The sequence below is a fragment of the Pempheris klunzingeri genome, chromosome 15 (assembly GCF_042242105.1).
Source record: "Pempheris klunzingeri isolate RE-2024b chromosome 15, fPemKlu1.hap1, whole genome shotgun sequence".
NCBI classification, from domain to species: Eukaryota; Metazoa; Chordata; class Actinopteri; order Acropomatiformes; family Pempheridae; genus Pempheris; species Pempheris klunzingeri.
Genome location: NC_092026.1, coordinates 13,983,599 through 14,010,487, shown reverse-complemented (window position 1 = coordinate 14,010,487; position 26,889 = coordinate 13,983,599). Strand labels below are relative to the sequence as shown.

At 40.2% G+C, this 26,889-nt stretch overlaps 1 protein-coding gene across 1 annotated transcript in view; it reads right to left on the bottom strand.

Moving 5' to 3' along the window:
* The window catches only part of tox (thymocyte selection-associated high mobility group box), a 34,001-nt gene extending 7,696 nt beyond the window's left edge, over positions 1–26,305 (bottom strand). The window contains exons 1-4 of the mRNA XM_070845436.1: positions 26,095–26,305; positions 15,472–15,537; positions 9,393–9,503; positions 5,367–5,651 (exon numbers count right to left, since the gene is read on the bottom strand). Coding sequence (XP_070701537.1) covers positions 5,367–5,651; positions 9,393–9,503; positions 15,472–15,537; positions 26,095–26,199 — 567 coding nt within the window. The 5' untranslated portion in view covers positions 26,200–26,305. The remainder of the gene's footprint in view (positions 1–5,366; positions 5,652–9,392; positions 9,504–15,471; positions 15,538–26,094) is intronic.
* Positions 26,306–26,889: the final 584 nt, after the last annotated feature.

The window sequence follows — 26,889 nt, the reverse complement described above, 5'->3', positions numbered from 1 at the left end:
CATCTACAGAATATTCAAGTCTGCAGCTAGGTTTTCTTTTCATCTGTATAACAGTGTCCTTCCTAGAAATGATGCCACTTGTGCCAACAGTCTAGGTTGTCCATCGGCTTTCCATTAGTCCACCACCGAGAAAAAGCTATTTGCTGCCATGAATTCTTGTAGATTATAACATCTTGCACAGACATTTTTCCTAATGTGGACATAGGCAGTGGTAAATGGATTATATTCTATCATAACTGCATTCTCTTGTTTGGGTCCTTCTTGATCCACTTTAAAGCTAAAACATGCACCTTTTTTTGGGGGGTAGGACATGTATAGCTAGCCGATTGAACACATCATTCATCCTTATGAGCTGTGTCATGTTGAAACACTATCTCGCTGAGGCTGTAGTAGTAACTTACCCACGAGAAACTACCAAAGCACACACTCTTACACCTCTAAGACATTAGATGGGCTACTTGCATGTCATTTTTATTAAATTGAAAGGATTCTCACAAACTCGTACAGTGGATGTAAGTCATCACAGTGTGAGTTGGTTTCTACACGTTGTTCTCTGTGAGCATTGTTAAATGATGCTAACTTACACATATCAAAGTGGGAGGTGTACTTAACGGCTGTCTTAATAGGATTACAAAATTTGTTCAGTTCAGTTTGCACCTTTTCCGTCTGAAGTTCAAACTAGTTTTGGGCCAATGACGGAATGCTATTTCACAGCATAGTTTGTTGTTTCTATCAACCACTGTTTAGCTAAATTCAGTCTCGACTGGGAGCAGTCTCGTGATGAGTCAGTCACCAATGTTATTCAGTCCATTTCTCAGGAAAACAAAAGTTAGCATTGCCAACACCCTCAGCATGGGAACTTTGACACAAATTCACAAATGTGAGGATGAGACTCTGTTGGTGAGGTGTATTTAGAGTTTCCCCTTAGTAAGCACTGAATAATAACGGATGTGGTCTGGCACACTATGCCCCTTTTGGAAACACATTACTCGATTACTGGCAACAGACTCTGAATACTGCTGTAGTAGTTAGATGGAACAGCAAGTGACATTTCTTTAACACGGGAAGAGGTTTTCATATTGGCGTACGTGCTTGTAGAAATACCGAAAAATGATGACTGCGGTTTGGCAGTGGTTGTGTTGAGCCTTAAGTAAATGTCAATCTGGTTAACGGTCAAAATCTTCTGCTGTCATAATCCTCCACAGAGCTTTTACGTTTCGTTTTACGTAACATTAATTTGACATTGTGCCTGATGTACATAAGAATGTTTAAACAGGAACTGTTCGAAGACCTGAGGACCAAAATAACTACTGATGATGCATTGTTAAAATACAAAAAAGAAATACATGTAATAAATCAAAACCTTTTCCTTTTTACTGAAAAACATTGAGTTTGTGGAAATATATTCTTTCTGATCAAATGTAATTACTGACAATTCTTGATAACGATTTCATCATACGTTATTTTATTACTGTTACTCTTATGACTGTATGTATAATGAGGATGATGGATTTTGAATGATAAAAAAAGTTTACTTAAATAAATTAAAATCCACCAAAGCAAAATGTAAAGTAGGATATTTGAAAAACAGAAAGGAGGTATCTCATCTGTAGTTTTGAGCAGTTAGTTTCGTTTTACCCTCATTAGTAGTGTCTGCTGACCGAGACAGGAGGTCAGAAGGTCGAATAAAAGCATAAGTGATGGAAAACACAATCGGATTTTCCTTTTCTGATGATGGGCTGAATAGAAAAAATAACAGCGGGGGAACCCCCAATGAAAGTGGGGCCTCATGGCTGACTCATGCCATGAGAAGGAAAAAGCTTCAGCTATACACAGAATGCTCACATCTTCACCCAGGTGTGGTTCATCAGGGGATTTCAAAATGCAAAGTGCAGCAGTTTTTTTGTATTGCACAAGAACATATGGTAAAGTCTTTCACCTAAAAAAACATGTAATTTCTATTACGAATCACATTGAATTACTAACTAACTAAGTTAGAAATGTCAAAATCACAGCTTAGCTATTATTAACTGAGCAGCCTAATTGTTAAATGTATCATTAAAATGTCATTAGTCATTAAAATGAGATACTTCAATATACAATATTTGTAGTATTACTATTTTCCTATGATCAATACAAACTTTGAATGTAAATTTTCATCTCAGCATTTCAAAGGATTTATTTTTATAGAATAAATAATCACATGGTCATTTAGTCTGAGGCTTTTGATTGTATCAAATGATCTTCTGCCCAGTTGTAATGAAATTACATGATGTTAAAGTTTCCATTTTTATTCTGAGATCTTTCCATAAAAATCCATCTGATCATGATTATGATGCCAAGGAGGTTACTTCTGATTACGATCCATCAGACTGAGCAACAAGAAGACAAAATGTAACAATTAATAATAATTGTTATTATTGCTAAATCAAAATGTAAAAAAACAATAAACATTTTTAGCATTATATTATTATTAATTTCCTATTCTTTGAATAGATATTTTTTCCAATGGTCTTCAGTTATATTTTCTAAAATTAAAACTCCATAATTACATTAAATGTCAGAAAGTTTCAAAACAGATTTTGAAGTATTCAAACTCGCAGACAAACTATAATAGTTATTCAAAAGTCTTAATATTAGGACTGCAACTAATAATTATTTTCATTATTGATAAACTACTGTATTCCCTCTGTTTATCAGTTGGTCTGTAAAACATCAGAAAACACTGAAAAATGTCCAACAAATCTTACATCTCCTTCTTACAGCTACAAATGTCTTGTTTTGTCAAAGCGACAGTCTAAACACAAAAATATTCAATTTGCCATAATGTGAGACCAACAGAAGCAACGCACTGTCCTGGAGTCAGCAAATATTTGGCATATTAGCTTGAAAAAAATGAAATGATTAATCAATTACTGTAATAATTACCAACTAATTTTTATCCAAATGACTAATAGTTGTAGGTCTAATTATGAAGATGAGTGGGTTAACTTATCTCACAGATATTTGATTCTATATAATGTGTCTATAATGATAACAACTATAATGTGTCAGAACTATGGTGAAAGAATGATAATCTGGTATCTCATTGTATGAAATCTTGTGTCACGATACTGATGAATATCGCCATATTGTGCATTTATAGAAATATAATTGCCTAACTGTTTTCTGCTACTTCATTAAATAACTGTAATATGAAGGCACTTCATTAGATTGATACAAAGTCCTAAAATTCAATGTTTCCATAAAGCAGCTCTTTTATTTGCAATATAACCAACATTGGCCTCCTAACATTAGATATATTAAAGAATTATAAACATGTATTGTGAATTCTCTTACAGTAGCATTTAATGGCCATTTTGCCTAAATGTAGGTTACCACTTTTGAGTTACTGTAGGGTGGTGTTCTTCGTTCATCCATCCCATAGCTCACTGTTGTTTGTTTCAAACAAAGTGTTCTAAAATCTAAAAATTGCATGTTTAGATCAGAAAACACCTTGTAACATAGATGATGATTTTGACCCAGTTGGAATAAAGTCACCAGCTAAAACATTAACCTTCTGTCAGGTGGCAGCCAAAAGTAAAAAACAGAACAGTCAAGATCTCAATTTTAACTGCAACAGAGTCGTCTTGCCGACTCTCTGAATAACACACATTGACTTGAATCTCTCAAGCCCCCCCACCCACCCTGATTAGGCTGTGCCAGGCACGGTTGCTAAGCAACCATCATTCATAGACTGGCAGTAGATGAATGTTAGTATGAGAATGTAAAAGCAAGGGTAGAGAGGAGACAGAGAAAAGGTAGGACTGAGACAGACAGAGATGGAAAATAGACCCTTCAGACTAAAATAATTACCTCCACTGTCACAGTTAACACACAAGTTAGTCACAATCTGAATTTAATTAAAACTTATTTGAGAAACATCTATGTGGTTTTATAGTCATTCTAATTCAACTGAAGTCAGGGTTGAAAGCTTATCATGAGGTTTCAAACTGACACTTCATATTATAACAGGTCGATTTAATATGGAGATGGAGACAGCAGATAGAAAGATCAAGAGAGGGAGGTGAGAAAGTTTCATTCTTAATAAAAAGAGAGAAATCCTTATTACAAACACTGACACATATGCCTCTTTCATCCCACTGAATGCTCAGTTTCTATGACAGTCTACGAGTTTAAGGTGAAGTTTTCGTCTCTTTACTGTATGACACAGTCAGCCACATCTGAATGTCACAGCTAAAAGCGTGATTCTCACTTTACTGTGAAATGAAGACTTAAAATATGGAGAAAATGTCACATCAACCAGCTATCATGATTCAAATAACACTGCCCCAGGCAGTATTCTATTTAACAAAGTTAAACTGAATAAAATATGAAAGAATATCGTTAAAATATACCAGTTGGCTGTAAGTTCAAATCATAAGACTCAATGAGACAATGAGTTCCCACTAGCAAAGTCAAAGTCCACTTCAAATATGTCCTTTGAGTATCAAGCACAATCCAAGGTGACTGTTGAAAGTATAGTTTCCTCATGTTGTGGAGCAGCTGATCTGCTTGAATTAATCTTGATGAATGAAATGATTTCCCTCGTGAACCTTTTTTACATTGATAAAAGTATTGTATTTTACAAAAATGTCTAAAATCATTCCTACAACATCGTGCACAGCTCTGCGGTCCTCTGCAGTTGATCCTCTGGGGTATCAGAGCTGATTTTTGACCTCAGATAGTAGAGTACTGAGTAACTCCCAGCTAAAGTGTGAAATGGGGCGTTGTTGGATAACGACAAGTTTAATCAATATTCAACGGCAAGCATGTAAAACGTAACCATTCACAACTGGTGACTTACTTTTACTGTCCTCATTCACATCTCAAAGCACATTCTCATTACTTGTCTCTCATCTAAGCAAAGATTTATAAACACTTAGTGACTGGAGACTGTGAAGAATTTTGAATTCATCAATTATATAGATTTCATTGAATGAAATACTTTTTTGAATAAATTATAAAAAGAGATAAATCAATGAAAGACAAACATCCAAAGTAGAGTAAGAGGAACGCTAAACGTGCTTCAATGTTTTCCACTATCCAAAATTTGAAAGCTTCTACACACCAGCACAGGTGTGTTGAACCTCCTGGCTATGTGGGCATGTATACACTCTGCTAGAGTCTGAAAACAATTCATTTAAACTTCTGCAAAGTTGCCCTCACTCATAGTGGTGGTAGTGGTCTATCAGAGGAAAGGTCATGTTTTCTAATGTCATGTATAGAAATGCAACTTTCAAATTGTGCTGCACACCATCCTGCCTCCATTTCCCTGTCAGTCAGTAGAACTGCTGTTAATGTGTGATTTATTTATGAGCGCTTACCACAGACAGTGTACTGGTCATTGGGCCGCCACTTGGACTAAACATGCCACCATTTTGGTTCAACATTGCAGCTCCATCTTGGCTACCGGGTATGCCAGGCAGATCCATGCCCTGCAGCTGGTAGGGGTGGTGTGGAGCAGAGCTGGGAGGGGGGTCCAGAGTGTGGTATGGTCCAGAGGGGGGATCATGGGGGAGATGGTGGGGCAGCATGTGATCTGGCAGGGTGGGGGGAGTGATGGGCGGGATGTTGAAGTCCTCATCACCCAAACCGCCCACTGCGTATGACTATATAGAGAAAGAGAGATTAGCAAAAACACAATTAGACACCTCTAAAACTATACTTTTATTCCAATATACTATATCACACTGTATTGCATATCTGTAGCTGTAATCTTATTCATCACATTGTTGTTTTATTTACTGCTCTTCACTGATGTGGGACAAAGTCATGTTTGGGTAAGCTGACATATCAGGATAGAGCTCGGGTGGGTGGGCAATCGTGCCTTCAGCAGAGTGACAACTTAGAGAAAATCAATGAGAATTGTATAGGGGACTGTAAGAGACCAAACTGTCATGAGGCATTACTGTCAGAGATAATAGATGGAAGAGAAGGAAAAACTGCCCATCACCATTACCCCCGAACGCTGAATCCAGTCTGAACTACGGCTCTGTGTTGTGTCATGTAGTCATTCTTCCACAGCCGGAGCTCTTATCACAGACTAATTATCACTAATGATATACCCAGTCATGAAAAAAAAGCCTTGTGAGCAAATACTCACTCATTCAGCAACAGCACAAAGCAGTGATATATATATATACACACACATATAAAACACAGGCTGTGTGTAAAACTATAACAGTGTTAATCTAACATGGAAAAAGAAAAACAGTAGCAGTTCCCTATATGATAATGAATTATTCTGAGAGCAAAGTAAAATAAGAGGGAGACATGAAGAGGGAAATGGAGTGAGAGAGAAAGAGAGAGAGGCTGTGTTGGAGAAGCCCTCTCATACTAATCTGACAGAGGAGATCTTTTATAGAGACTGACAGCCTTTTCTGCTTGGCTAGCCACACCAGTCTCTCTCTCTCGTACTCTTCTGCTCTTCATCTCCCACCATCCTCCGTCTTCCACCCCTCTTTAGCTCTCTCGCTCTTCTAATCTCATCCTCAATTTCTCTTTCATCTCTCTCACTCTTTCGTTCTCTGTCACTCTTTTCTCCTCTATCTCAAGCCCATCATGCAGTGTTGAGTTATGAGTTGCATGGCTTGTGGTGGTGAGTTAGGGGTAGAATTATGTGATGTGATTAACAGCCACAGTGGTAAGAGCAAAGGTTTAAGTTGATAGGGTCACCACTTAGAAATACAATGTGGGAAACGGAAAGTGTGCGACTTGGGAATATGAAAAATGATTAATACCTTGTACCCAGCAACTAAAAACTGTTTCCAGTGTTAATTCACAGGGTTCTAATTTTGATAAAGCAACCATTAGATAATGCAAAGACACCAATTACAAGCAAAGACAACTTTGCAATATATTAAATGGACAGTTCAGACATTGAGCATTGCATTTCCAAAAGTGGGGCAAGCATTGGAGTAGCAGAGGCCAAGATATCCTGACTTTTAGCTCCATGTATGGGCGCAACTAAACACTGGATCCTGCACTTTCCATGAACCTGCAGTATATATAGTGCTGAACAGATCCCACATACAGTATACATACTGCACAAACTATTTCATCCTGAGAATGCTTCTGAGTCTGTACAGTTCTCTTCTTAAACTCCCCTCTGAGATCTGACCAAGTCTAGTCATCTGAGTCGGTGGTTTCACAATCAGCCCTAAATATGTTTGAGGTTTAGAACTACTGAATACCAACCTGATGTGGTGCTTTTCTATGAGTCTGATCTGAAAGCACATACATGATTACATATCTCAATATTACTGTATCACCAAAGATCAGATAAATGGAGTAGTTTCTTTGTTTGCATTCTTGTTCGATCAGCCACTAAGTCCTCTCGTCCTGTACTGCACTCAAGAATTTAATCAGTTAACGGTCTTTATAGGATATCTCAGCATTTCAGACCAAAACCCTCCCTCCTCCCCCCACGCTCCGCCTCTGCTCCGCGGCTGGGTCTCCTGTTCATACGTGCTGGTTCTGTACACAACTGCTGACTGACAAGCTCTCTTCGCTTCGGAGCTCAGTTTGACTGTGCTAGCAGTCTGCTCGCTGGACAATCCACAGGCTCCCGTGCACTAGCATGCACGCGCAACCAAAACAAAGGATAGAGAAGCTCATATTGCATCACACACACAATGAGTGCGACTTCCTCTGCTCAGGCCGACGTTACTCCACTGCAACTTTGAATAGCAAATAGTTGTTTAATGCTGTATGCTGTTTTGTAAAGAGAACCTTTAAGTTTCTCTCTAAAATCCTCTATCAAGCCAGTTAGTTTCAAAAAGTTAACCCTTGTGTGTGTTGTAATTGTGAGTGTGGACGTCTCGTCACGTTTATCTAATATATACTTACACTGTGTTTATCAGGTCAGTTTCACGGTCACTCTTAAACACAGTGTCCTGTTGGAACTCAGAGCTCTACATAAATTACCCCCCCCCCCCCTCTCTCTCACTCTCATTTCTTCAAGTTCTGCATAAATTACTCTTCCCCCTCTCTGCTCTTCCATTCATGTCAGTACAATAGTCTGTTCCCTGTGCACTTGGAGCTTCTTGAAAGACTAATGTAGTCAGGATTAAGTCCCTTCACACATGTTGTGTTCACATTACACACTTCTCCCAGCTCCATGTTCATGGATGTTTTGGTATAACATGAAAAAGCACATATATCTGTTGTACAAGAATAATGTGTGACCACCATCATCAGTTTCTATTATCAGAGAGGTGATTAAATGGGTCTAGGAGGGGTAGATAACTGATCTGTGACTATCTGTGCATTCACGTACATGATTTTGGTCAATCGGCCAGTATTAACTTGTAATAAGGATGGCTGGTATACTTAAATGTTCTTATGCTTTTACCTGCATCTGCAATTTTGTTTTAGGTGGAAAAGAGGTCATTTGAGAAATCTGAGTCAATTTCTCCATATGCTGTATTTGTGTCATATCATATTGTGTTACTGCACATTAGTACATAGTATCTAGCTTTGATGATTTGAATATGTTGTAGTGCAATGTCTGTTTACTTAAAAACTGCAGCTCCAATAATGTAAGCCTTCCCTTTTCTTTATCAGAGATTCTGAATAGACTGCAGATGCTGAGTAGCCAGGCATGGATTATTATAGGCATCTTTTGAGCGCTACACACACACACCCAGAAGGTTCAGTGTATGTTTGATGAAAGCCTGACTGACATCTTACTCTTTTCATCACTGCTCTCTGCGATCATATAATAAAGTCTGATAGGAATCGTGTGTGTGTGTGTTTGGGAGGCAGACAGAGAGCAGCACGTGTTGATATGTGTGGGTGAGAGCTGGGAGATTCCCCACAAACATTTTAGTGGCCTCATGTAGCACCCACTCACACAGCTGATCCACTTATGTGTCAGAATTTTCCAAACTGCCATAGACAGCTCAATCCTGAACCTGAACCCCTAATATAACATGTAATAGCCTTCAGTGAAGTACAGGATTTCTAGGCTCTGTATGAGGTACATGTGTACTAGTACTAGTCTAATGGTATTTATGTGAGATGTACAGAGTTTTGCTTGACTGCATCCGACTTTGGTATTTTGGTCATTGGATTTACGTGAGAGTTCCAAAGCTTGAGCACATTCATGTTTTATGTAAGTGATAAATGTGCTTGTTTTCCCCATGCTCAGACAAGGGAAATGTGCACAATGCAAAGTTTGTATGGTATTTAGTAAAGTTTAACTGGAAGAATGCAATTTCTGAAGCTGTGAACAGTGAGTGAAGCGACCTGCTTGAGAGAAGTTATACAATCATCTGAAAGGCTGGAGTGCTGCATCAGCAATGTGTGTGTGTGTGTGTGTGTGTGTGTGTGTTCATGCGTGTATTCACCCAAGGCAGACGGTGTGTGTCGGCCATGTGTGTGTCCCTCCTCCAATGTTGTGAGGTTGGGTTGGGTGGTGTCACCTTGCTGATAGGGTGAGGGGGCTGTGGCACACGAAACTGTGGGATAAATCACAAAGACAAACAAAGGTTCAAACGGACGCAGAGGCCAGGAAAAGGTCAGAGGTCGCATGAAAAGGTCATCATGAGGAGCAAGGACAAAGCAAGAGGGAGGGAGAGAGAGAGAAAAAAATATTAAGTTTCTCGACAAGCCCTCACTCACACACAAACACACACACAAACAGTATCCACTGGTCAAAGTCACGTTCTGGCTTCATAGTTGAGTAATATTGCTTCTAATTACACCAACTAACAGCTACAACTGAACTGAGTCGATACAAAGAAAGAGAGATATACTGAGAGCTATTTCGGGGGAAAAAGAGAGAGAGCGATGGAGGCTGTAAATAAATTGCTAGTTATTCCCTCCACAGCTAATCCCTGATAAGGAAAGGTTAGATGGAGTGCTGCACAGCTGCAGTGAGGGAAGAAAGACAAACACATGAAAACATCATACACAGATAACAACATTGGCACAAACAGGCTAGTTTGTTGGAGTTGGAGCTGGCATTATGTTGCTTCAAGGAATTGTTTAATATTTTGGAAAATGTGCTCACTTGCTGTAGTGTTGACAGTTAGATTACAAGGTCAATACTATTCTCATATCTGGCCATTAAATATGACCCTGGAGCCAGCAGCTGGTTAGCTAAGCTTAGCATTAAGACTGGAAACAGGCTTTGTGTGGGTAATGATGCTCCAGGAAGCAGTGGACACAAATATAGTCCAGCTCATTCATCCACAGCCTGTTTGCATTTTTCCCATTTACATTAAACAAATACAGCGTGTTAAGTAGTGGGCTTCAGAGGTGTTTACTCTGTTACCTTTCTGTTGACATTCATGGTTCCCAGAGGATCAATCCTAATGACTTTGGCGAGCACCCGGCATTTCAGAGATTGACATTAGTGGTTTTAAGTGAAATATCTCAACTATGGGACAGATTGCCATGGAAATTGGTTTTGGCATTCATGTTCCCCTCAGGATGAGCAGCAAAAAAAGCAAGTGACATCCCCTTTACTCCCAGCTCTACCTTGTGTTTAGTGTTAATTAGCAAATGTTAGCATGCTGACACACTAACCAAAGCAGAAAGAACATGTTAAATATTATACCTGCTAAACTTTAGCATGTTAGCATCGCCAATCTGAGCGTCTTGGCATGCTGACGTTAGCATTTAGTTAGCCTCAAATAGCCACTTGTTCTATCTTGTTTCTGATTACTTTCCTTTCAAAGTAGGCTTTCATTGAATAGCCCTGCCTGTAGCTTTTTAGTCAGCATTTTCAGGGGTGTTGAAAAAGTCAAATTGGATTTATCATTTGACAAACATGCTCAGGAGTTCCATGTTTGTGTTCAGAGTCAGCGCCCATGTGACTAGTCGACCGAACCACAGTGTCAGCACAGAAGTTGTGCATTTTGATCCTGTGTGTAGTGTGAGTTCAGTGCCTTGCTCAAATGCAAATAATTGGTGAAGTGGCGGCCTTATTCACAGCCAGTCGCCGGTTTTAAAGGGACAAACAGCATCTTTGTCATAGACTGAGTCGGGGATTTGTGACAGCAGACCAAAGTTGACTTAATACATGAACACACAGTGTTAAATGTGTTTAATACAGGACCACCACACTGCTGCTCAAAAAATGAAAAGGGTGAGGGTCAAACTGGACTAAAATCTGACAACAACCTCAGGCTTTATAGATGCAATGGTACTTTAATAATAAAGCCATACCTTTTTATTCTACACGCCACTCCTCATCTTCTTATGGCACAACACTATGAATTAAACATCAAATCATACATTTCCATACCACACAATTTCCTCTAGTGTACTCTATGAATAATGTAGCTCTATAGAGCTTTTTATTAATGTGGGCTTCACTTTGTTGTGGGGTAATTGTGAGTTAATTCTCTACTAACAAACAAACACACACTTTATTCTCTAGAGGCCTCACTAGGCCTCTGGAAACTACTTTGTGAATGCAGTTACACCCAGAGTCATATAAACAGTGTTTGCTGCAAAGTGCTGTTCTATGACTGTTGCTTGGTAACATAAAAACAGCTGATGTTTGATAGGTTGGTCATCACGCTGAGGTGACGTAACAGGACAGCTGTACATACACCATCGACTACCCTTAAACCTATATCTGATTTGATGCAATGGACGCAGTGTTCCCTTGTGGAAATTTCCATCCATCTCTCCATTCAGTACACTTCCTATTCTGTTTGGCATCTCAGGGAGCTGAAATGGAAAGCTAGCTCCGATTAATAATTACCCTGATTATACTGCAGATTTATCTACTAATTATCTTCTCAATTCATCAATGAATCATTTTAACTATATGATGTCATAAGATTGTGGAACATGCCAACCACAGTTTTCAGCAGCTGAAAGTGACTTTTTTTCTTCTGCACATTTTATTCACGTTATTATGTTTTATTATATATGTTATATATGATCCACACCTCACAGACATTCTACTGTAACCATTGACAAGCTGTAACCAGCAAGTGTTGTGGCATTTTACTTGAAGGATGACTCAGATTAATATGTGATTATCAACATAATTGCCAATTAATTTTCTATAGATTGACTGACTAATTGATGAGCTGAATAACCATTTCAGTCCTAGTGACAGCACTGGGCCAAGTGTGGTTGCAGCCTTCCACTACTTTACATATAATTCATGGGTCACTGTTTTCACAGTTTCAACAATTAACTTAAACTGCATGTCTGTGAAGATTCGCAGTCATCCAGGTCATAGTTATTCCTTAGGAGTTGAGCAAAAGTCAACTGGACTTGTTGAAGGTACTTGAATGTTCCGCCTCCCATCCAAGAGGCAGAACTGAAGAAGCCTAAAATACTTCATGACCAGATCATGTCCAGCTTGGCCACTTATGGTCACTGTACATTTCCAATGCTGACTTAAAAGCAAATAATGACAGAGAAGTCCAACCAGTGTAAAACCGAGCTCGCTGTCGAGGTTTTACATGTTTGGGACCTAAACAGTGAAAGGTCATTGAACATTCTTCTTTTCAGTTTGTTCTAGTTCACAAGAGAAAAAGTTCAAGCTGTAGTGAGTAATGTAATGTTTTACAATTATAAAAATGCATTAAAACAAATAAAATAAAGAAAATAAAAATAGTACAACTATATAATACTTACAAATAGAGCTTCTGTGCATTCATACATGGGCTTCAGACCAAAACATGCATACAAAAAACTTCGATAACCGTAATTTAGAACTTGAGGCAGACTAAATGAGCTTAAAGGCTGATAAAAATAGATGTGCTTTGAGTTTACTTTTGAAAAAGTCAACCGAGCTAGCCTCTCGAATTTTGATTGGAAGAGAAAAGATGTTTGGGAAGAAAAAGTCCTGTCACCTACTGATGAGTTTTTAGAATAGTCAGAACACCGGCATTCTGTGACCGTAGTGCTTTAGTGGTTATAAGAGGAGTGACTAGAGGTGACAAGTACAATGGAGCAAGACTGTGTAATATGTTTTAAGTTACAAGTAGAATCTTGAAGTCAACTCTAGCATGTAGCCACTGTAATGAAATAAGAACATGGATAATATGGTCACATTTTCTCGTCTTGGTTAAGACTCCAGCAACAGTATTTTACACTAGTTGCCAATAGTTGTTTTGGGTAAGCCAGAGAAAATGGTAATACAATAGCCGAGCCGAGATGAGACAAGCACATGAATAAGTGTTTTAAGTCATGAAGAATGGGACGAATCGTAGCTAGCAGTCTTTGTAATATTGTGAACATGCTTTCCAAAAGAGACCTCCGGATCAAAGTGGACACCAAGATATCTAATCCTTGCTTTAATGAGACAGAGAACACACAGCAAACTTCACTTGTAAAAGTACCTTTTTTAAGACAGAAGAGACAAAGCAGAGGTGTATTCAGAAAATCAGACAGTGACTGGATATTTCAAGAACCATGAAGTGACACAAGTGTAAATGGGGTCAGAGTCAGACGAAGATGAAGAAGAGTTATAGACATGAAATCTGACTAAAATACTAAATGGTCAAGTATGAACACTGAATGACAGGATTGTTATCAAATCAAGATCAATGTAAAAAAATTAGTTGACTTATTTTAAATTGTTCTTCATGCTTTTGTCAAAAACAGAGCAAATCGAAGAGCATATTTATTCATTCCAACCATATTTCTGTTGTGATTGTAAAGTTAATCAACAAAAACTAAAAGTCTGAATGACATAAATTTTAGTCAAGATAAAAAGTGCAATTTGTAATCTGTTAATTTAATAATCTGTTCCAAATCAATAGGGGGCGGCATTACACCTCCTCCGTCCAACCTCATCCTCCCCAAATAACCTTGCAATGTCCTCATAAATGTAAAGCGATTCAAGGTTCAGGGTTCATTTATTTGTCATTTTACTACACAGGGTTGCTCAACAAAATGAAAGTTATAGCCCCCTCATGTCACACACACATGTATGTGTACATATATACATACATACATACATACATGCATGTATGATCGTATGATTATACGAATACTGTTATTTTGACATTCTACCGAAATTGATAGTTTAAACTAAAATTCTGGCTGGGTCTAACATCATCTCTGCAAATATGCAAATATAACTATGCAATCATCCTCAACAGAAGAACTACTCTCAAAGCCAGAATTGCATTTAACTGCAATGCACACATACTGCTCAATAATCCTACCCAGTACTGCAGTAGTTTTCTCTATGTATAGGAGTGAGCGTCAAGATAGAAAATCATTGTAATGCTTTATGTGCCTTCCGTGGTTGAGTGCAGTTAGTGATGCTGATTTGGGGAACAGGAAGAAAGAAAAAGTTGGTTTGGTGCAACTGAAAATAACTGAAAACTGAAATAGGTAATGGAGAGCTCATAGACAAAGTGGGCCATGATGATCTTGAAGAAAGAATCGACAGAACTCTGCTGTAAAATATTGTCAGCTAGCTTTCCTAAATACAAACAAGTCTGAATGGCAAGCACAATTAGAACTGCTGCACAACAGTGAGATGGGGCAAAACATTCTGAGGATACAAAGTAGGAGGGCAGAGATAAAAAACTAGGAAGGAGAAATACAGGGTCCACTGTCCATCAGCAGGACTGTCCAGAGAAACATTATCATTAAAACTGAAGTCGTGTGTCTCTAATTGACACAGCACAATGTCTGAGTAGGCAATAACAGTCAAAAAAATTCAGTTGGGAATGTATTTAGCTAGAATTTGCTGCAGCCGTTTACAGAACCGTTTAAAATAAAATGTTTTAATTGGCTGTGCGCTCCATTTTTGATCATTCAAAAATCTGACTGAATCTTTTGTCCAAAAGGTGCAGTGTAGCATGTTTGGTATCCACTGAGCAAATCAAATGACATCAAATAAAAAAAAATGATGTTGAACTTAGAGGGAACTAGGAATTAGGCCCACAGGAGACAATTAGGGTTGTGATGGAAGTTAAAGCAACAGGGCTAACGTTCAGCTCCAGTCATGTGCACACCGCGTCTAAAGTCCAGTTGGGTAACAATGTAGATTTTTACCAGGTAAAAGTTTCTATGGAGCTCCTTCTCTCTCGCGTGTGTGCTTGTTTTTAATCAGTAAAAACCTCTGTTGTTACCAGGCCAGACTGTGTACACAGCTTTGACACTGAAAACAAAGGTCAGCACTCGGACAATAGCGCTTCTGTGTATAGCCTTGACAAACACCATATGTTAATCACATTGTCATATTGTTTATTACTGATTTAACACAAGTTTAATTTAGCCCTATCGCAGATTGCTGATGTAGGCTACTTTTTAAGTTGCCAGAACAAATAATGGCAAATGCTGGTTCAGTCGGTCCGCATACAATCACACCAGGCTTGTACACTGGACTGGATCAGCAACCCAACCCAAACAGCCTAAGAACTGTCAGAGAAACAACTTCACAGGGCATTTTGTCTCTCTCTCACACACACACACACACGCACGCACCACACTAACCTGATTGCTCGAGGCATAGTCAAGGCCTGCTTCTGGCATGCCCAGGAACATGGTGTCCCCATCCAGCTGGAGAGGACAAAAAGCAAGAGCAACAGTGTCAACAAACTACAATCAAACACAGCAAACAGAGACAGCCAGCAAAGAGATGAAAGAGATGAGATGGAGGTAACAAATTACTTGGTGCCATTATCAAAGATTAGTCCATTATCTGTATGCGTGAGTACTAGTAAACACCTGCTCCCTGCTTTCCACCCACAGTTAGTCTCGTAAACACACTTAACTTGTCTTCTTGTCCACGTCAATCACATACTGGCTGAGATGAGACTGTTTTTAAGTCACAGCTGCTCACATCGCCACATCACATATTCATTTCAAGTGCCTACAAACAGTCTGTGTTGTCACCTTCTGATATGATGAAGGTTGTTACATTATTTACCGTTAGGAAACACATTTCTAAATAGTTCTTTTTTTCCATGTGAACACTCATAAAAACAATAACATGCTGCAGACTTTTAATGCCACTGATCATAGTAGCTGGTCAGTCTAACTCCATACTATGAAGAGACTGTTTGATTTCACACACATAAAAACTTAGAACCACATCTCTTTTGCACATTACTCTCTGGCACCGTTATCCCTTTTTGAAAAAAAAAAGCTCAAATAATTACTAAATTGACTAAATCATCACTTCAAACATCACTTGCTGCTGGTGCTGAGGATTTGGTATGATTTGTTTTTACACAGAGAGACAAATATTTGACTAATCAATAAAATAATCAAGCAAATAGTAGTTAGTTGCATCTGCTGGTTAGTCTTCTGTTGACCAGCTTATTTATTAATGCTAATAATTAATCCATTTTATCATCAATTTCTGCAAAGCGTCACCATAAAACAGTCCAATTTAGGGCTACTTAGATAAATTGATAGTCTTTCTGATTGACTGGTTAATAATATGATCTACTGAGAGCCCAAATTTAAAAATGAGGAGAGGACCATTATTGGTCAAAGCTTAGATCCCACACCAGGATAACAAAACAGACAAATACCTATCTGAATCCATAAACTATATTCAAATATTCTTTTGGTATCCTGGTAAACATTGTCTTGGCTGACACACACACACAGAAGAACGTTTGAGCAGGTGTAAAAGCAAAGCACACACACATACACACACACGCACACACACAGCAGACAGGTGTAACTACCCTATCCATTTGCCAGCTGTTAGGTATTATGCAAATAAAGTATAGGTTTACAGAGTCAACAGAAACCAAAACAGTGTTGTGATAGGCATAAAATGCACATGCACGCTAACACACACACACAAACACACACCGGCTGTGTGTGTCTACGTGAAACAGTTAAAGCAATAACTAGCTGAAGAAATAAATAAATAAGAGGAAACGTACACCCATTTACCTTTGACAGGACCACACAGGTGATTTCAGAGGGGTTTCCTACCGTTGTTCACCACATCATCCTTTATACATCACAATCTAACAGAGCACAGCTAGTGTGACCACCTACACAGCCCCTACCCTTGTCTAAATGAGCTTAACCTGCTTAAGTCTATGGTCTAACCTCAGCCTGATGGTGAATGACCAAAGACTGTGGATTATGGATCAAGTCCACTTCTAAAGTTGTATGCTATGCATCAATAACTGCAAATTAGAAAACACCCAAACTCAAAGGTTACACATAACCAAGAAGTTTGTAGTTTCAGAACTACTCTGATATATATTGGCAAATGCACCAACATGTGTCTCCTTAAACTGAACAAGGCTACAAAACAGAGTCGTCTGTAGATGGTAAGCTAAGTTGTTAATGTGTCCACAGCTCTCGGGCTATAGTAATATGATCAGAGGAGGACAGGCAAGAGGGACAGAGGGCAGGAAAAAAAGCTCTAAGGGCAAAATAGTGATGATTTCTTTTCAGGAGGCACTCAGCATGAGAGGCATAGTGGAACCTTTTACACTCCTCAACAGTCTTGGGAGGGACAGACAGACAGAGAGACTCTATGGAGGGATCTCAGTGGCTGTATATGGTCACTCAGCTATCCACAGTTATGATGCAGTTGGTATGACATTATGCAGCTTCAACCAAAACTTCTTAAATGTCGAGAGTTGATGTTGAGGGCACCACCAGGGAGCAGGACTGCCCCATAATAGTTGTCAAACAGTGGGTGAGAAGAGTCTTGGTCGGCCAAGTTTTCCTTGGTTGGTTTGCTGCAGGACCAAAGAGAGCTGCGCCTTCTCAACATTAGGTCAAAATCTATATTGCTGGGCCGGGTATGAAGCATTTCATTTTAAACAACGGGCACAGGAAGTGATGGCGCACGTCATTAAGTCAGTGACAGACAGACAGTCGACTGTAGGAAAATCTTTGGTCAGGGGCCCTACCAGGATCCCAGATACAACATAGTGATTTGCATTTATTTTGGTTTCTATGCTGATAGAGCCAAAATTGGTAGGATGGAAGATGGTGTTTTTCCACTTACTGTCACTAACGTACAGGGGCATGTCCAGGGAGAGAACTGAGACAACAAGCTCAGCCAAGACGTGGAAAGTGATAACGTCTATTTTATCAGCAGAGTGAAGTGTGTAACACATACCTGTTTCATATTCTGTCATCTAGATAGCCTTAGTTCCAGTTCTAATAACTATTATATGAGACGATGAAAGAAACTGGACAAACCTCTCAAGTCCTTTTACAGTATCTGCATGTATGTGTGTCTCCGTACAGAGAGAGTTAAAAAGAACAGTGAGGTTTGCAGGCAAAACCAAATTAAACTCTCTCTCTCTCTCTCACACTCTCTCTCTCTCCCTCTCTCTCTCTCTCTTACACTCCCTCTCTCTCCCTCTTTCTCTCTCTCTCTCCCTCTCCCTCTCTACATGCCTCTGTCTCTCAGTGTCTCATCTCTGCTGCTCCTGTGTGTGTGTGTGTGTTGTGTGTGGTGTGCGTGTGTGTGTGTGTGTGTGTGTGTGTGTGTGTGTGGTGTGTGTGTGTGTGTGTGTGAGTGTGTGTGTGTGTGGTGTGTGGTGTGTGGTGTTGTGTGTGTGTGTGTGTGTGTGTGTGTGTGTGTGTGTGTGTGTGTGGGTAAAGCAAAGGTTTGAATAACAAGCAGCCAGCTTAAGTGGGTCAGGGTCGAGGAAGGGGGAGAAAGGGGGAGAAAGACTATTAGGATGACAGACAAGGACAAAGGAAAAGAGAGAAATACAGTGTATCAAGGAAAAAGGGAGCAGATCGAGGAGGAGAAAGAAGGAGAGGTTGGGAGAAATGAAATGTATAGCTGATAAAGACATGGAGAAAGTGGTAAAAGGGAGTTAAATGGAGAGAGACTGATCTGGCGTAAGGTGTGTGGGGGGGGGTTAATTAGAGGTGTGTGATTTCACTTCATTTCCTTCAGACCTAAATTTCATCTGGTATCCTGTTTAACTGAACTGGGAGTATTTATTACGTTTTTTTTAGAATACTAATTCAAAAAGTAAAGTAAATCACCCAGTATTCAATGGGAGCATCTTTTTATTAAGTGAAAGAAATCCGCCAGTGAGGTAAGGTACTGAAGAATCATGAAAAATGTGCAAATATCTGACCTCACTGTGGTTAAAATGATGAATCTGATTAAACTTTTACTTAAACTGCATGCAGCATAGTTGATTTCTGTTAGAACAGTTCAAAATCCAAATACATCACCTCTGTATAATAAAACTGTTAGGTGTGGCTTTCCTCGTCAAATAAAGCCAGCATCGTAGATGGAAACATGTTATCTCAGATTGTGGGGCTATCTTTGTGTAAATGTGTGTTAAATTGCTGGAGACCTGTTTTTATCACTGATGGCTTTGGGTGGCGTGTGAAACTATTTGACTGGGCTGGATTGAATGGACTTCAGTTAACATAAATCAACTCACAAATCTGTACAGTGAGAGATAGATGGAGAAAGAGAGAGCGGGGAGACTAATGGGTGACTCTCTGTGCATGTGCATGTGCATGTGTGTGTGTGTTGTTTATAAGACGGAGAGAGATTCACAAGGCTGTGGTTGTTCTGCTCAGCAAGTGTTTATCAGTCTTATCTGTCTCTATGACGACAATACAAACTAAGTTTTATTGGCTAAACTGTATTCAGCAGACTATAAGTCTAGGTTGTATGTGCGTGCGGTTTCACTTTAGTAGGCCGGGGAAATTAAACAATTCTACATTTCTTGCAACAGCTGTTGTAATTGTGTGTTTGTGGTACACTACATGTATGAGGTAAGTAGTTCTCCATTAAGCTTCCAGTAAAGACAGACAGGGTTTTATTTATATTTTGGTGAACTATGCGTGAAAATATCTATATTTGGAGTTCCTGAAATATTTTCAACCAACCAGTCAATCCTGAGGGTCTGCTCAGGATTTTCTTAGTTTGTTTTAGACAAATACCACGCTGAGGCCTATTTATTTACTTATCTTACTAATCTAAATGCCACTTATTCAATCAGAAAACAGGCCCAGAAGGCAATGCAGTCCAAGTGGCATTAGTGGCCCAAGGGGCTGAGGCTTCAGCCATGTATTAAAAAAAGTTGAGGGCCAAAGTGTAAAAAATCTCCTGTTTAGTTTAGCCTGTGAAGTTTAGCTCAAACCTTGCCAAACTCACAATATGCCAACATGATTGGACAGATTTATTTGATTGTATGACTTTTTTGTTGACATCCATCTATTCATTGCCTATACTGCTTATCCTTAAGGGTCCCAGCTGACTTTGGGCGAGAGGCGGGGTACACCCTGGACTGGCCACCAGCCAATCACAGGGCAGACACAGACAGACAACCATTCACACTCACACCTACAGTCAAGTTAGAGTCACCAAATAACCTAACTTGCCTGTCTTTGGACTGTGGGCGTGCAAACTTCACACACTTCACCACAAACTCAAACCACGAACCTGCCGGCCAGTGGATTTGAACCAAAACCTTTTAGGGTTAAAACAGACACAAGTTTGCACATTTCAAAGGTGACTTATTTATTTTGATCTGCCCAAAGTAATTAGCACTATACCATCACGGCTATCATTGTATGACTGTGAACAAAAGCTGAGTGCTAAAGAAAAATGAACGGCAATAACAATTGCAGGAACTGATCCAATCTCTTCCACCACCAGTTAATTGATCCAAGTCATTGTCACTGAAACAGTGCACACACACAGAGAACAATGCAGCAAAAATTGCAGTACGTGGTTTGATTGCAATATGTTTGTTTTGGAAAAGAAATCCTGATAATTAGTCTCTTCTGGCAGAACTCTATCTCCGCCCATCTGCTCCATTTGGCATCCCTCCACCAACCAGGAGTCCCTCATCGCTACGACCCCATGATTCAACCAACTGAAACACACATCGGCACACAAGCAACAGTGCTGAAAGTCACCTAATCATCAGCAAGCTTAAGGGGGCGGGGGGGGTAGTTTCTGGCAAGGTGTTCAGTAGCAGGAATAACAGCCAACATGGACAGACGGACAGACAGATTGGTTGTGTTTTGATAGATAATTAGATGAGATGCCGACACTTCAGCTGGTTAGAAAACTGTAGGAGGGGACAATGGAAGTATGTGATACAGAAAAAAAAACGAGTGGGCCAAATGATAAGAAGGAAGATAACTGTAGATGTGCTGTATGTCTTTTTAATAACTGTAACTGAATTACCAATTACAGCTGATACATCACAAGAAGCGTTCATGCAGTTGAGCTAATGACATTAGTGTAGATACATGAAAGGCCATTTAAAATATACCAAGAAATCCATTCTAATTCATTTTCGTAATCCTGACTGACAGAAATTGTTCTTTAAAAATGGTAGTATCGCCCTGAGGGAATAGTAGAGTGGATCATCCCGTTTATGCCGTGGCTACTTGCCAGTGATCATAATTTTAGTTCAGCTCACTCAGCCAACTCATGTGAAGCAGATTTATGATTACATGAACACAGACAATGTACCTTGCAGGTATACACTAAGCCCAGCTGTAGCCTAGTGTGAGAGACTGTCAGCCTATAGGTGGATGCTGGGGTGGAGGTGGGGATTGTGACATGCTATATGAGCGGTAGAGGTATTTCAGAGGTGTTTCCACATGAGCTGCAGAACAGGAATGGGTGTAAGCTACAATGGTGTCTTTTGGCTTACAGGGTACTGACTATATGTGGCAGTGAATAAAGACATAAATAACAATTTATGTAACTTTGGGGTGAGCAACACATAACTTCAAGTTGTTAGAAGTTTGAAGGCAAGGGACATTGAGTCTTGCCAAGGTAGAAAAAGCACAGGTGCTGCTAATAATTATAAGAAATTTGTTCTGTTCAAATATCCCAGTGAGTCCTGATCATGAGCCAGCATGTATAACAGGACCCTGACACAGCTTCACAGAATTCAGCCATCATGAATTTTATTATTTTATTCTGTGACTTTCTTGCTGTGACAGATTGTCTTCTGGGACTAAAGTGAATAACAATCTTCTCCGGGCAAAGAAGACGGAACTCCCTGTCCCACCACTGTATAACATTTTCTTTGTCAGATGTTGGCAAAATGGAGCTTGCATGTAAACACCGCATCAATTTGTATAAAGTTAGTTTGTGAACTTTCAACGTCTTCCCTTTCCCCCCAATGCCCGCCATCCCACAACACTAGCACAACACTAACATTGAACAGCACTTCGTTTAGTGTCACACTGTGTCCGATGGGTTTTCACTGTAAACCAGCATCATTTCAGCAATGACTATTATCTAAAGCAATGAAGATGATACTACACCAGAGCCATGCACATATGAGTGCAGTTTAAATGCCCTTCGTGCTGAATTAATACAGTTATTAACAATTCAACAACTCCTAACTTCAGACCTATCATAACTTCTACCTAATGAGTCTAATAGCACACACATAGTATCATATTTCTTACTGCTCTTCATGACCTTCATCATTCGACTGCTGTCCTCTATTTGCTATTACTATGTGCTTCGTAATTCTATCATCTACATTTTTTCAAATCTCAACCTGTCCCCTGACTACTTTGCGATGTTTGTGCTGTTTGCCATCAATCTATATTCTCCTGTTCTTTACTGGGGCCCAATTCTCTCCTCCCTGCTCTCTTCCTCTCTATTTGCTTTAGAAATACCTCAACCAGCTTTCACAATCATCATGTTTACATTAGTCTCTCTCTCTCTCTCTTTCTCTCTCTCTCTCCCTCTCTCTCTCTGTGATTCATCCCATTTCTGTTCTTCTCGCTTTCTCATTTTCTTTCTTTCACACAGCCACAAGTTTATATTTTTAAGGGGTCCCAATACAAATACTTGCTGATATCACTTCATGATAATGCAATGTCACAATTATAATGTTCTGCATCAAATGAATTAATTTACAACAGTGGAGTCTCATAATGAGCACTTTCATCTAAACAGAGCCGAGTGTGTCTCACTCAGCCACCATCAACCGAAAGTTCACATATTTCATTCCTGTTATGAAGGTAGTAGGACAAAGGATGTACAGCGGAACCACTGAGTGATTCATTATGCCACCACCTTTACCACCATCCTCAGACTATGTCTGGACTTTTTTGCACTGAGTTGATTGTCCCTGACAGATTGTCCTCTGAGGTTTCATTCAAATGCTATCTTGAAATGTTCATCGAAGATTTTCTTCAGTAATCCCGGTGATATTTGTTGTGTGCTGATGTACAGTTTCATCCCCTCATGGTGAATACTATGCACTATATTGTTTCTGTGCCATCTGTGTGAATATGATGCGCTGCGGTGCACCATTGCTCTGTGACGAATTGACAGGGTGTGGAGTGTGTGTGTGTGTGTGTGTGTGTGTGTGTGTGTGTGTGTTTGTGTTTGTGCTTGTGTCAGAATAAAACTAGTGTGTATGAGATAAGATTGGTACAAGTCATATGACAGACGCGTCTGTGGAAAACTGAAACTAGCAATGCAATATAACCTATTTTGATATTTCCAGATTTAAAACCATCCAAGAAACTAATGCATAACCCCCCCCAAAAAAATAACCTAGTTATCGTAGGCTAACGCTAAGATAAGGTAAAGATAAGATAAACGCTTATTGATCCTCAACTGATTTTCCATACAGGGTTAGCTTATCTTTAGCTTACCCTCCTAATCATGGGCATTATATGTAGTGAAATACTGCCTGGCCAGGGGCAGACAATTACTCTGTTTAATTGAAATGGAAATTGTCGACCATCGCTGTTATTACACCTTTACATTAACACATCTCTAGGACACGCCCCTCCCCTCTCTCTCTTACTCACACACACACACACACACAATCTTCACATCTTCATTCTTTTCCACACAGCCTATCTCTGCTCTCCTCTTCTCTTTCTTTTTTTTTTTTCTATTTTGTTTCTTATTTTGTTTCTTCCGTGCTTCCTGCTTTCATCTGCTACTTCCTGTTTCTCTCCCTCTTTCCTCCACTATGCCTCTCTCTCCCCCTTTTTATAGACCCTCTCTCTTTTTCTCTTTCTCTCTCTGTTCCCTCACACAGTAATATGATCTCTTCTATCGGCCTGACAGAGCCGTGAATCAAAAGACAGACAGGGAGAAACACAGTACAAACCTCAGTGGCCCCACCCCCACTACACTCTCTCTCTCTCTCTCTCTCTCTCTCTCTCTCATATCTACAACATCCCTACCCCCAACAACCCTCCTCTCTTTCTCTCTCCCTCTCTCTCTTCAATCCCTACCCCCAACCACATTGCTCACTCTCCTCCTATATCCCCAGCCTCTATCTTCCATCTCTCCCTCCCTCTGTCTGAAACAAATGCACTCACTAACATGAATCTGTATGCAGAGCGTTTCCACACATTATGTTCGATCCTGAGCGTAAAAGCAGTGGGGTTGTGTAGCACAGTGTGAGTTCAGTCACTAAACATGACAAAAAATGATAGAAGTCAGTAAATAACTACAGTCTAGCTCATAAAAACATTAAGTGTGATATTCCTTTCGTGCCCAATCAGCACTTATTAGGGGTCAGAGGTCAGAGTCAGCCACAAAACTGGTGGGGAATCAGATGATCCGATTCCACACTGCATGCTAAACGTATATACATGAAGCTGCCTCACTCAATGAGGTAAATGGAGAGTAATTAGTACGTAATATGGAACTTGGATGCAGTTCAGTCGGTACAAAGGTGGCACTTAGGCGTATGCTTGCTAGCAAAGGGTTTGACGCCAGCATTTCTTGTTAAAGCACATTTTTTTGTGATAAAACGGTTGTTGCCGAGGGGTTAGAGCAGCCTGTGAGTGATGCCGTTAATAAATGTGAGCAGGCCGGGCAGGATCAGACTATCTGCCTGTGAATAATCTGATCAATCATTAAATTGTACAGCAGCCAGTCCGCTATGTCCGTGACACAGACATGGCAAGAATAGAAAACGGCCAGTGAAAGCAGCAGAAAGTGATCTGAAAGACTTCAGAAGCAGTTTATTTGCTATAAATCTGCACCCTGCTGTGCGTGTGAGAGTATTCTGATTGTTTTTTCCTGTATGTGCTTTAGCAATACTAATGTATTTACATGTCATGTCAATAGAGATTCTAGACATTTAAATGAAAATCCAATCAAGAGATAGAGACATGCGTACAGCATGACTGCAGCTTGCCACAGTTTGACAGGAAACTAGTGACATGGCTGTTAGCTATTTCAAGTATATCTAAACACTGTGTGTGTTTTTCTAACAATAGAAATGTATTTTTATTTATTTTCTATGTTAAAAATCGGGGGGAGGGGGGGGGGGTGTTTTCAATTGCATTTTTCTATCAAACAACAACATGAACATGTGTTGTATTGTGCTGGCACTGAAGAGAGGTTAATAATCTGTTGTTAACTTCAACGGCTGCAGTCATCAGCTGCAGCTACTTTAATAATCAAGCAATCCATCACTGTCGAATGAGCATAGACTCAGTGTGGTACCCAGACACCTTAGTATGACAAATACCCCTTTGTGGATAGATAGATAGATAGATAGATAGATAGATAGATAGATAGATAGATAGATAGTCCTATATTGATTAAATCAAATATTATGACCCTAGTTCATCCATCCTGCACAAGAGACACAGGATCCACAGCAGCTCCAGTGGTGAGCCTGCCCCTGACACTTCACCTTGCTTTGGAGGGAGAAGGACAGGCTCCAATTAAGTGCAGCAGAAACAGGAGGCAACTGCTGTGAACTCCTGGAAACACAAACTAATCTAAGCCTTCCGAAAAATAACAACATAAATATAAAGCTCTTCCCACTGTTACTCGTCGTGTGTTTCATTCCGTGGGCTTCTTCTGATGCTTTGCGTATTTAAACTTAATTACCTTTCAATTACAGAGGCGAAGTTTTAATTAAAGGTGTCAGTGCGTCGCTGACAACAAAACCCCGAGTGAAGTGGGGAGAAATGAGGAACACTGGGACGTTGGTGTTACCTTCAGTGGCTGCGATAATAACTTGAAAAAAAAATTAATTAACACTTAATTGGGCACGGAAGACAGACGGGCAGAGAGAGAGAGAGACAGCTGAAGTATAGTCAGAATAGGACATCACAAATATGGCGTTTATCTCCACGCCATGAGAAACACGGGAGGCTGGATGTGGGCTCCTCGCTTACCTTGTTGGTCCCAAAGGCCGGGTCAGGGTAGGAGAGCTGCCCCAGCCTGGTGTGGTCTGGCGGGGCTAGAGGCTGAGGAGGATGCGGGTAGACTGTTACATCCATGGCTGAAAATACATCCACTTCTCCGTCCGTCCGTCCGTCCGTCCGTCCGCTCCCACGAGATTCTTTCTTCTCGTGTCTCAGAAAGCACCGAGAATAAGCTTTAACAAAGCTGGGAGATTTCTGGCGACCAAACCCTAGAAAATAACTACTAAAATGAGCCTCTTTTGGAAAACAAATTGGAGGTTTTCAAGTAAATAAGTAGGCGAAATGAGCCGAAAGTTTTGGCCGGCGCTGTCCTGTCCACATCGGCTGTCGGTCTCCAGTAACTGCTGCTGCAGGCAGCAAACTTCCCGGTGAACCAACTTCTTTGCTACGCTGCGTTATAAACACACCTTCACCGGAATGGCGCACTTTAAAACGGTTGCTCTCCCTCCGTTGAACGGTGGAGGTGACCTGTGGCGGTGTGTGGCTCGGACAGGGGGACGTTGTTGTTGTTGGACCCTGCGTGTCCCGGTCGGGACTCCGTTTCTCAGCACTCCTCTGCCGCTGGTGCCGCGCGTGTGCTCGGTGCTGCGGAGCCTCACGGAGCAGCCGTACAAAGAGCCCGGGAGTCAAGTTAGCCGGAGAGAACTGCTACGAATCCGGATGTAGGGTTTCTTACAAAATAAAAGCACGGATTCTGTCACGAAAGGGGGGGGGGGGGGGGGGGGTTCTGAAAAGACACAACTAGTTAGAGTATTTGTTGTTGTT